Below are 9,969 nucleotides of genomic sequence, written 5' to 3'. Positions count from 1 at the left end.
CTAAACCAAACACTGCCGTTGTCAAAAACATATGCGACTTTGATAAGAAAAGAACGCGACTTCGCCAAAGTTTTGAAGCCAGGAACATTACCGTCTCGATCGGTTAAGTAGCGAGAATGAGATGGCGCGAAACGCACCACGCATTTACCCGAGTAATTCCGTGGATCAGCGAAACCCCGTCCGGATCCAGTGAACCGTGAACGGCTCGAGCAGCGACACTGTTGAGCAGTGATGAGTTATTTTTTAATCTTTTCTGAGATGGTGATGACTGATGAGTGATTATTTGAACTTTTCTGATATGGTGATGAGTGATCCTTGATGCGCACCGTCGGGTTGAGCTGTTGCAGATGTCGGGTCATAAATAAGGCGAGCAGAGTTTGGTGCCGATGAGATAGCGTCAACGCTGTCATCCAATTCATCGATACAGTCCCCGGATTGAAACAAAACAAAAAAGCACAGTACTCCGTATATGTTTTAGTTTTTTTTTTTTTTTGAGAGCCGTATATGTTTTAGTTAGGGACACGCTGGTAAGAGCATCCCACTCGTTGACGCTCCCCACGCCCAAATCTGGCGAACTTTTCATCCGGATTGGACGAAAATTTGGCCTGAGGGGCAGTATATTTTCAGTCGTGTGCTCCCCAAGCGGCGTTTTTTGGGGAAAAAGAGGATGGCCCGGGGAGTCCGGACGAAAGAGGAGACACGTGGGCGTGGGCGATTGGTTTTGCTCCATCCGGAGTCCCCGAGCGCCCTCGGGGGCCGGGGATGGCGTGGGATCACCGGATGAATTTAGGCCCAAATCCGGATGAAAACGAGAACCTGGGGGCACGACTGGACCGTTTTTCGCCGTCCGGATGTAAAAAACGGCTCGTGGGGGTTTCTCGGGGAGACGAGTGGAGATGCTCTAAGAGACGTCCGTGAGCTGGGTAGGTCGTCCGACTAAATTGTAGGGTCCGGTTGAGGTCGGCCGTCAGTCGCTCCCCGGCATGCTACACGTGAGGGGTCAACCACAGCACATCAGGGTCCGGGTCACGCAACTATTGGAGATTTGGAAATGGACATTCACTAGTTTAAGAGGAACAGAAAACAGAAAAGAGCATAGTGGCAGTTGAAGTAGACTGAACCTCCCTTTCAGAAACCAAACTGTTTATTCCTCTTTTGAACAAAGAAAACCAGGAATCTTGACATTCTGGCTAGAGCTATACTAGTAGTAGTCCAGTCTCCACTGATAGTAAAATCACTACATGATTACACGCATATACACTCCAGTGTCAGTGGAAGTCAAAAGAGGCTTCATCATTACATGACAAAATGAACTCGCCAGGGCCCTCGCTCCCCACAAGCGAGTCATTTTTTGCCAGAACTAGTAGGACGTCGGAGGTGGGCAGACACACTCTCTTTTCACTAACCCACCGAGCCAGAGCATGCCAAAGATGGCCAAACAATTTCCTTTACTGTTCGATCGTGATCCTCCAATATGTACAGCCATGGCAATATCCTATTGCCGTGGTCTAAAAAGCGCTAGCATGAACAGCGGGCGCAGCAATGTTTCCAGAGGATGAGAGAGCTAGTGTTGTCTCTGTGTCAGTATTCCATTGGCAGCTCCCACTCATCTTCCAGATCCTTCGTTTTCCTAGGGAGATTTCGGCCCACGGACTTTCCCCGGCTACTTTGTTTCTTAACAGGCCTAGATCTCCGCCTTCCATATCTACTGTACTCGCCCATCTGATCTCCAGGCCCTTGAATATTTTTAGTGCCCCAGATGCCCTAACATTTAATTAGAGAGTATTTTCGCTCAGCAAGGTTGTCGCTTCAGTTATGATTTAACTGGTATCCAGGTGTTTTTATGTCCAATGCTTTATCAGAAACAATACCTGTGTCAACCGCTGAACACGAGAGACTGCATCTTCATGCACCACTACTGTATCAGAAACTATGTCAAGCACATCTTCGACAAATAAACAGTATGTGCTTACCTGCAAGGAAAATAAATGCTACACTGAGACAGAAGCAGAGGATCTAGATCGCTTATAAGATGACAAGTAGGTCTTCAGTCCAGTTACCAGACTAGCAGGGACAATAGTCAGCCCAAATGAATCAAGCTCAAGAGACTCCACAACACCTGAGTTAATGTTAAAGGTGAAGCCACGCACCTAAAGAAAAAAAAAAGGTTGCTTAGAACCATCTAGATTAAGTAAACTCTTGAAATGCAACTGAGAAATGAAATACACTCAGATAATCAGATTACCTCTCTCAAAGATCAGATAGACTCACCTTACCGACATTGCGCCGCCTGGAAGTTACAACATTATAGCCAACCTAAATATAATATCGCGGAATGGTAAATAACAAAGCAAGTAAATACTGCTATGTATTGATATTACCAAGATCTTGAGATCAATGATTTTTATTCTTTATTGAATATTGAGAAGACTGCACTAAGAGGGATTCCAAAGAATATGGAATGAAGATATTCCCTTTCAATGAATATTCTATATGGTTGTGTTGCGTAGAGTTTAGCTTCTACTCTACCAATGCTGGTCCACGCATTCAGATTACTTTAGCCATGGGCACCAGAATTAAGGATTAGTCTAAATTCCCTTGTGTTGCTCCTAGGTGCTCTAGTTGCTTTCTCAGATTCCGTGCTCACTCTCTAATGAGAAACACTTGGCAGTAGATTCACTGATCCATGAGATTAATGATAATGGAGCATAATGGGAAGAATACTTTGAAATGATCTAGACATTTGTGGAGAAAATGAGACAAAACAACCTATTTTTGCATGTAGAAAGCACTTGAAATTTTAAGGCTGATGTTCTAGCTAGTATGCAATAAAACCTGAAACACCAAAACTTGTTTGAATAGAAAGGTAACATACCAAGCCGTGCAGACCAGCTAGCTTAAATTCGTTCTCAACCACAGATTCATCCTCAACAAGCACAAAATCCCCAACCTACAAAATCAATTAGTACCTTGCATATCATTATAACTGAAGTATCTGCTGCACTATTGATAATAATATATACTTCATATGTCAAGGTGGATAACAAGAATAAAGGTACATAGAAAAACAAATCGAGCATTCTTGAATGTTCAACCTGATATATATCCTCAAAAAGGAATTTCTCAGCTTCTCCTGAAAGCAAGCTTGGCCTCACTTCAACCAGTGCAACAGCCCACTGGAGAAAATAAAATAGAACAAAATCAAGAAGAGGCATTGTTGGTCTTTGTATGTTAGAAGAAAACCATCAGAAGACGGGCAGTAGAGGCATGTAGCAAAGCTACATAGGCAAAAACAAAAAAGAAAACACAAGAAGCTGTACAAGGCAAGCATTTGTTTGCCTTCAGGGTCTAGTCAATTATGCATCAGGCGGTCTGGCATGTAGAGGCAATCAATGTAGAGCTTTGGCCCCAGCAGCCATTCACAACCTGGCTTCATCTAGGATTGAATGCACAAGATCCTGCCGATTAGGGCTGGTGCCTTTGAAGATGGTATCGTTGAGAATTTTCCAAAGTCTCCACAGGGTTAATAGGGTGACCGAATTAGCTCCTTTCTGAAGTGCAGGTTCCAGGTTGGCAATTGCAGCTTGAAACCAGATACTGAAGTCTTCGTCAGAGTTCGGGATGCATGTTTGAAGGTTCAACCTTGTGAGGACATCATGTCAAATCTGTTGGGAAGAGGAGCATTGCGTCAACAAGTGGGAGATTGATTCACTTTCCTGATCGCAGAGGGCACAAGTGTGATCGTCATCAGTCCAGCATCTATCAAGGGCTGCAACCTGCAAGCCAGGCGAAGATTTTGCACTTCAGAGGTGTCCATCAGTCCCATATGGAGTTGTGATGTGGGTATCTTGTGGTGCCTTCTGAAAGAGCTGTGTAGGCAGATTTGCAAAGTACTCCCTGGAAGTAGAAAGGCTCCAGGTTATCTCATCTTCAGAGTCAGGCACAACCTGCTGTTCTGCAAGGATGTTGACCACAACCAACTCCTTCGACAGAAAGAGTGCCCGAGATGTCTCTGATCTAGGCATTTTCAGGAAGGGCGTTGGCGACAGTCCGGCTCTTGACAATTCAATTGCTGACAGTAATGCTTTGTGGCTCTTGACATTTTCAGGAAGGGCATTTTGCAAAGGAGCTTTGTGGCTTGCTCGCTAGTTTGGAGGCGGCTAGCCCTGGTTATGGCAAGGAAATTGCCTGTGTCATGGCGGGTAATGCTTCGGACGACATGATCAAGAAGGTGGAGAAGTCTCTTAAGAAGGTATCTATTAGAAGGATAAGAAGGAAGAGAGCCGTAACAAGAGAAGTTTCATAAGCTGGTTAATTGTTGGACTCTTTTTGGGTTGTTGTGTTTTTTTAGTGGGTCTTCTTTGCAACGTTGTGCTCTTGGGTTGTCGGTTCTAGTGGTGTTGTTCTCTTGTAGGTGTGCTCTTGGCCCTGTTGTTGTAGGTTTTCGCTCGGTTTTCTCCTAAAAACTGAGGACTCTCTTCTTAATTAATAGATGAGGCAAACAGTGGCGGAGCCAGGATCCAAAAGCTGTGATGTCAAGCTTTAAGAGTACGTGTGAAGTTTTTTTTTATAACACACTTATTTTTTATTTTTTCCGATTAAAACATAACACACTTATGTAGACAAACTAAACAAGAGCACAAAAGAAAGAGAATCTTTGATTCGTACAATTAATAAGGCACTCTCTTTTTCATGTTTTTTCTTTGATCAAGAATTACTCCAAATATATATAATGATTTTTTGGTATAAATTACTCCCTCCGTCCCAGTTCGCAAGGCAAAGTTTTTAAATATCTTGGCCCAAGGTGAATTCTCATTGGCTCTAAATTTGCACGTTAAAACATGCAAAAACTTTGCCTTTCACATGCATGGAGTACTAGTGCGCGGTGGTTTCACATGCATGGAGTACTAGTGCATGGTGGGAGATGAAAAGAGAAGTGTTTGCATGCAAAAATGAATTAGTTTACTCCCACATTAAATGCAAAATGTGCCTAGGAGGTGAGGGATTTTGGGACAAATATTTTTTGGGAATTTGCCTTGCGAACTGGGACGGAGGAAGTAGCATCGTGAGACTGTGTTTTCAATACGAATCCAACGATACTAATTACGCATAATGTAATCAAAATTTTATTACAGTACTTAATTTTTCGGTTAAAGTTTATCTTAAAATACGCGTGCGCCGTATTCATCGAAACGGAGCTAGTAGAACCAGAGGCCTGCTCATTCCCATGGTGTCACGATCAATTAGGCTTGCAGATTGATTTGGGGATTTAAGGTCGGACGGATTAGAACTTTAGGAGCCAATAGATTGAGGATTTACAGGCTACACGGGGTTGCAGGAAGCTGCTGATACGGAAGAGAGAGATACGCTCCATTGAATCAGGGTAATTACTAGTGCCTCTTATGTTCGTTTTGCTAGCTCGGCTGAATAATACTCATCGCACATGATAAGTGGGCATGCGTGCATGGTCATTGCTAGAGGTTTTAGCGTTTAGCAGTGGGTATGCATAGCCAGGACTCTTGGACTTGGCAAAAACCTGTGTAGTCGCTTGACTACACAGCCAAAACGTGGCTCCGCCACTGGAGGCAAAGCTTTTGCCTCCGTTTCAAAAAAACAAAAAAAAATGCTGACAGTAGCGAAGATAGCAGGTGCAAGATCGGAGATGCTCTGTTCGGCTAACCATCTGTCAGTCCAGAATAGGAGCTTGGTGCCATCTACCAGTTTGGATTTGGTTGCAGCATGGATGAGGGCGCTAATGTCTCGATTTTCTTTGATTGGGAAGCTAGCCCAAGGTTTTGTAGGATCAGTGCGACCAAGCCACAACCATCGTGCACTGAGGGCCCAACCCATGCGCTTCAGGTCCAGAGCGCCCAGGCTGCCAGGTCATAAAAAAATATTATTACCAGGAAACTTAACACTATCTAAATAGCAATGTTAAGTCTCTATCTTATAAACAGGAGTTGGTGAGGCATAGTTCAGCCACGCTTCCCACGTCTATTACTCATGAGCGCTGCTATGAAACATCTATCAATAAATATAAAACAAAGTAACTGAAAACACTGAAACTTTTCCACAAACTAGCTCGACCACCTCCTAACAGAGCATGACGCAGAGCACAATGCAAACACGTTGGTCTGGGTGGAACTCAGATGGCCGCGGCCGCGTAGACGAAGTGTGGAGCAGACTGAGACGACAACAGTGGCTTAGCATGATCAGTAATATTTTTCATCTGTGGCAAAGCACATGTATTTAGCGCATATGATAATGACTTACTCGGAATAAAAGATCCTTAAACCACAGTGAGTGACTGCGGTCTTTCGCTACTAGGAAAATGCTTTTTAAAACATGTGAAGCCTAAAAGGAGGAAGGTTCATTTTACAAAAGGGGCTGCTTCAAAAAAATAAGATGAAGGTGGAATGTGGTCTATGATAGTCAACTACATCCTATACCAGATTGGACCTATGATTGTGAACTAGGATAGGACCCACAAGGTTCGGGATGTCCTCATCGCTGCTGCTGCTGCGTTATTACAGGTTTGCTTTACTTGGATAAATATTGTGATGTTCATTGATATGCATTAACACCAAATAATATACTTGTAAAGTTACTTCAGATACTTGTGGGCTCTTTCTGTAATGAAGGTGCAAATCATAAACTGAGGGCTATTGGAACTCAGCTCCAGGATGTGGCCAGAAAACACAGGTAATATTGATGATTGATACTGACAAGTGAGTAGGCTGAGCTTCGACAGCTGAGTTAAGTTGAAGAGTTGACATCAGGACACTCTTGGATCACTGGGCTTGTAAGTCATCAATGGCAAAAAAAAAAAAAAACAGTTGCTATGGTAAGCTGGGAAGTTTTCTTTAATAAAAAAAATGTATACTCACGAATCTCACACTAATTGGATTTAGCTGCGGTGTGAATTTTAATTAAAAAAATGTTCTACAGGAGAAGATGAATGGTGAAGCCTTGTTAGACACCCAACTACCCTAGGCTAAAATCTGAACAGAAAGCCCTTTTTTGTAGCCATGGTCCTAACTGGTGTGGTGTCCATTCCTTCCATCCTCCTTATCTAGCATATACGTTCAAGCACAACCTAACACTCTCCCTAGTGCTACCGCTGACCATAGGGAGATCTGAAGACCACCATTAGAACTTGTGCTAAGATAGACTCCTACATTAAATTAGTTTGCCAAAACATACTGCATTATGGAACATAGGATGTACATTATTAGCAAGATATCTTTATCCAGCCATGTATCTTATACTCATAGCAACATATCATCATATCCAATGCAGAATGCACTCACTTTCAGTTTGGGTTTTAAACCAACATGGCAAAAATCCATTATGTACTTCTCAGTTCAGTACACCTATGTCGTATAAAATTTTAAGAATAACAGAAATGAGAAAAATATCACATATTATAAATGAAACGAAGACAAATGATACAGTTCACACTGATTTGTTTTTCTTCCTTTCTTCTGACGCATTTATAATAAGAAGTTAAAATTTCAAAGGATACTGTCGAAAATTTCATGATGATTTGGTGCCCAAACCGAAAATTCGGTGAATGGGCATCATAACGAATGAATGCACATGTTTCCTGCCCAATTATTTTAGCGTTCGCTAGCCACAATACCAAACGGACCCTATTTATGTCACAGTTTACGCCATTATCGGCAAATATCCACCGGTAGCTGATATGGCATATGAGTGCAGAATTCAAACATAATGCAGGAAAGGTCCGCTTAGCAGCTATGAAATGTGTGCTAATCAAAGAAAAAAAATATACCCAAATCTTCAAATTATCCGGTTCATTATCCTTTAACACATTACACAAAACATATCACAGTTAAGACTTAAGATCAACCAAAACTGTATAAAATGTGTCCCGCGGGCGTGATGATATGTAACACAGTAAGGCATTGCATCGTGAAGGTAGATTGTGCTATCAATACAAAACGCGGAAACAAAACAGAAGGATGCGAACCGTAATTCGCAATCGACACTCGCGAACTAGCCAAAGAGACGGCATCACAGCGGATAGCATGGGCAAACGGACACAGGTGCAGGGTATGTTCAGTCTAAGAAAAACAAATGCAGGTGAGGAGGAGCGTCCCGTACCGACGCGGGGTCGACCCAGAGCTGCGACACGAAGCCGAGGCTCCGCGCCGAGCTGACGCTGATCACCTGCTTCGCGAGCAGCCCCGACCGCCTCGCCATTTGCCTCCTCGTCCTCCTCCCGCCGCTACCGATCCTCTTCGCCTCCCTCTCGCCGTCTTCGTCGTCAACAACCCCGTCTCCTCCTCTTGCCTTCGCATCCACGGCAACCACCGCCTCATCCTGCTCCTCGACGTCGAGCTCCCGCTTCAGCGCGAGGAAGTCGAAGCTGGACGGCGGCGCCGCCGGCGCGTCGTCCCGCGCGGCCGCGCGCGCCACGAGGGCGCGGCGGAGCGGCGTTGGCCCCTGCGCGGATGCGGCGGTGGGGTTTGGGTTTAGGCTTGGAGGGGCCGCGAGCGCGGGTTTGAAGGGTGGATGAGGAAGGGGCGCGCAGGAGCACATCCTTGGAAGTGGAACGATTGACTGGCCAAGGAGTTCGAACTCGGAGACGATGGGATTGCGTTGGTGGAGCCAAGAAGTAGCGTCTACTATGTGAGAAGCGGATAATTTGTGCATACGCTTTCTCACAAAAGAAAGCGGAAGACAGTAGAAGGAATGACAATGAAGCCGTCAGCGTAGAATGAAAGGCGTACCCAACAAATAGGTCAAATGAGGAATGTGTCGAGAGCTTTGGAACCATGTTCTTTTTTTAGATTAACAGAATCATGTAGTGTGACAATAATTGCATTGCTCTTGTGAGAGCTCTCATTCAGGTGCAGTCATAAACCATATTTCAGTATACATTAGTTACATCTTTTTGTTCAAAAATTTATCTCCGGTTCTAGTGGTTTGCGATCTAGTTGTGTGGCGTAATCCGCACATGATTATTGAGTGTGCCTTTTATTTGCGTGACTCTAAATATGAAAATATAGAATAGCAAAGTCATGCCATTATTAATCCTAAAACTTAAATTGGAAATTTCATTCGTTGGCAGTCAAAAGGTGCCACTAGAACTTGCACCATAGGTCGTTTAGTTATGCAGTAGATAAAATATAAAATTCTTTTCGAGTTTCCACTATATTTATTTACAAACTTCAATACAAAATAATTCGGGAGGGGTTGCGAGAAGGCCCGAAGGCCCAAGTAGCATCTACTCACCACATGAGTTGTAGTGGCATTATTACTGTAGTGACAAACACTAGTAGAAAAAGAGGCTTTGATTTTGGTTTCAAAGAGCATTAGCACCGGTTCTGCTACGAACCCAGACAAAAGGTTGCATTAGCACCGGTTCGAGAGGCCAGAATTTTAGCACTGGTTCATGTGGTACCTTTAGCACCGGTTCTGCTACGAACCCAGACCAAAGGTTGCATTAGCACCGGTTCGAGAGGCCAGAATTTTAGCACTGGTTCATGTGGTACCTTTAGCATCGGTTCGTGGCACGAACAGGTGCTAAAGCTTTTTCTGCTCCCCACGCACCTCCACCCCCCTAGATCACCTTTTTTAACTCTGTACCCACCCCCTAGATCATTCATAGAATAATATGGTGATGCGTCATGCTTTTGACGGTGAAGCACACGTCCGTTGGGAACCCCAAGAGGAAGGTATGATGAGTACAGCAGCGAGTTTTCCCTCAGTAAGAAACCAAGGTTATCGAACCAGTAGGAGATGAAGATCACGTGAAGGTTGTTGGTGAAGGAGTGTAGTGCGGTGCAACACCGGGGATTCCGGCGCCAACGTGGAACCCGCACAACACAATCAAACTACTTTGCCCGAACTTAACAAAGGAGGTTGTCAATCTCATCGGCTTGCTGAAAACAAAGGATTAAACGTATGGTGTGGAAAATTATGTTTGCTTGCAGAAAACAA

General features: G+C 44.0%; 1 protein-coding gene across 3 annotated transcripts; it reads right to left on the bottom strand.

Moving 5' to 3' along the window:
* Positions 1 to 1,126: 1,126 nt before the first annotated feature.
* On the bottom strand, positions 1,127 to 8,565 carry LOC124667613. Of its 3 annotated transcripts, none has more exons than XM_047204872.1 (7): positions 8,128 to 8,259; positions 3,096 to 3,176; positions 2,876 to 2,950; positions 2,272 to 2,316; positions 2,061 to 2,150; positions 1,872 to 1,973; positions 1,127 to 1,764 (listed from the first exon to the last, which is right to left on the bottom strand). In XM_047204872.1, the coding sequence occupies exons 1-7, from the start codon at positions 8,224 to 8,226 to the stop codon at positions 1,582 to 1,584; spliced, it is 675 nt and encodes a 224-aa protein (XP_047060828.1). In that variant the 5' UTR covers positions 8,227 to 8,259; the 3' UTR covers positions 1,127 to 1,581. The 3 variants fall into 3 exon arrangements, 2 of the variants coding, with proteins under 2 accessions (XP_047060828.1, XP_047060831.1); XM_047204875.1 differs by having other exon boundaries at positions 8,194 to 8,241; XR_006991338.1 differs by lacking the exon at positions 1,127 to 1,764 and having other exon boundaries at positions 1,948 to 1,973; positions 2,246 to 2,316; positions 8,128 to 8,565.
* Between the last annotated feature and the right edge of the window lie 1,404 nt (positions 8,566 to 9,969).

Source organism: Lolium rigidum, chromosome 6 (genome assembly GCF_022539505.1).
Source record: "Lolium rigidum isolate FL_2022 chromosome 6, APGP_CSIRO_Lrig_0.1, whole genome shotgun sequence".
NCBI classification, from domain to species: Eukaryota; Viridiplantae; Streptophyta; class Magnoliopsida; order Poales; family Poaceae; genus Lolium; species Lolium rigidum.
The sequence above is the reverse complement of the archived record's forward strand: the minus strand, read 5'-3'. Positions and strand labels throughout refer to the sequence as shown.

What these genes read in the sequence shown, in the direction of transcription:
- LOC124667613 (XM_047204872.1), bottom strand. Translation starts at nt 8,226, where the DNA reads ATGGCGAGGCGGTCGGGGCTGCTCGCGAAGCAGGTGATCAGCGTCAGC. An exon ending in TTTTTGAGGATATATATCAG is followed by an intron (nt 2,951 to 3,095) that starts GTTGAACATTCA and finishes TTGATTTTGTAG; the next exon opens with GTTGGGGATTTTGTGCTTGT. An exon ending in TAGCTGGTCTGCACGGCTTG is followed by an intron (nt 2,317 to 2,875) that starts GTATGTTACCTT and finishes TATTATATTTAG; the next exon opens with GTTGGCTATAATGTTGTAAC.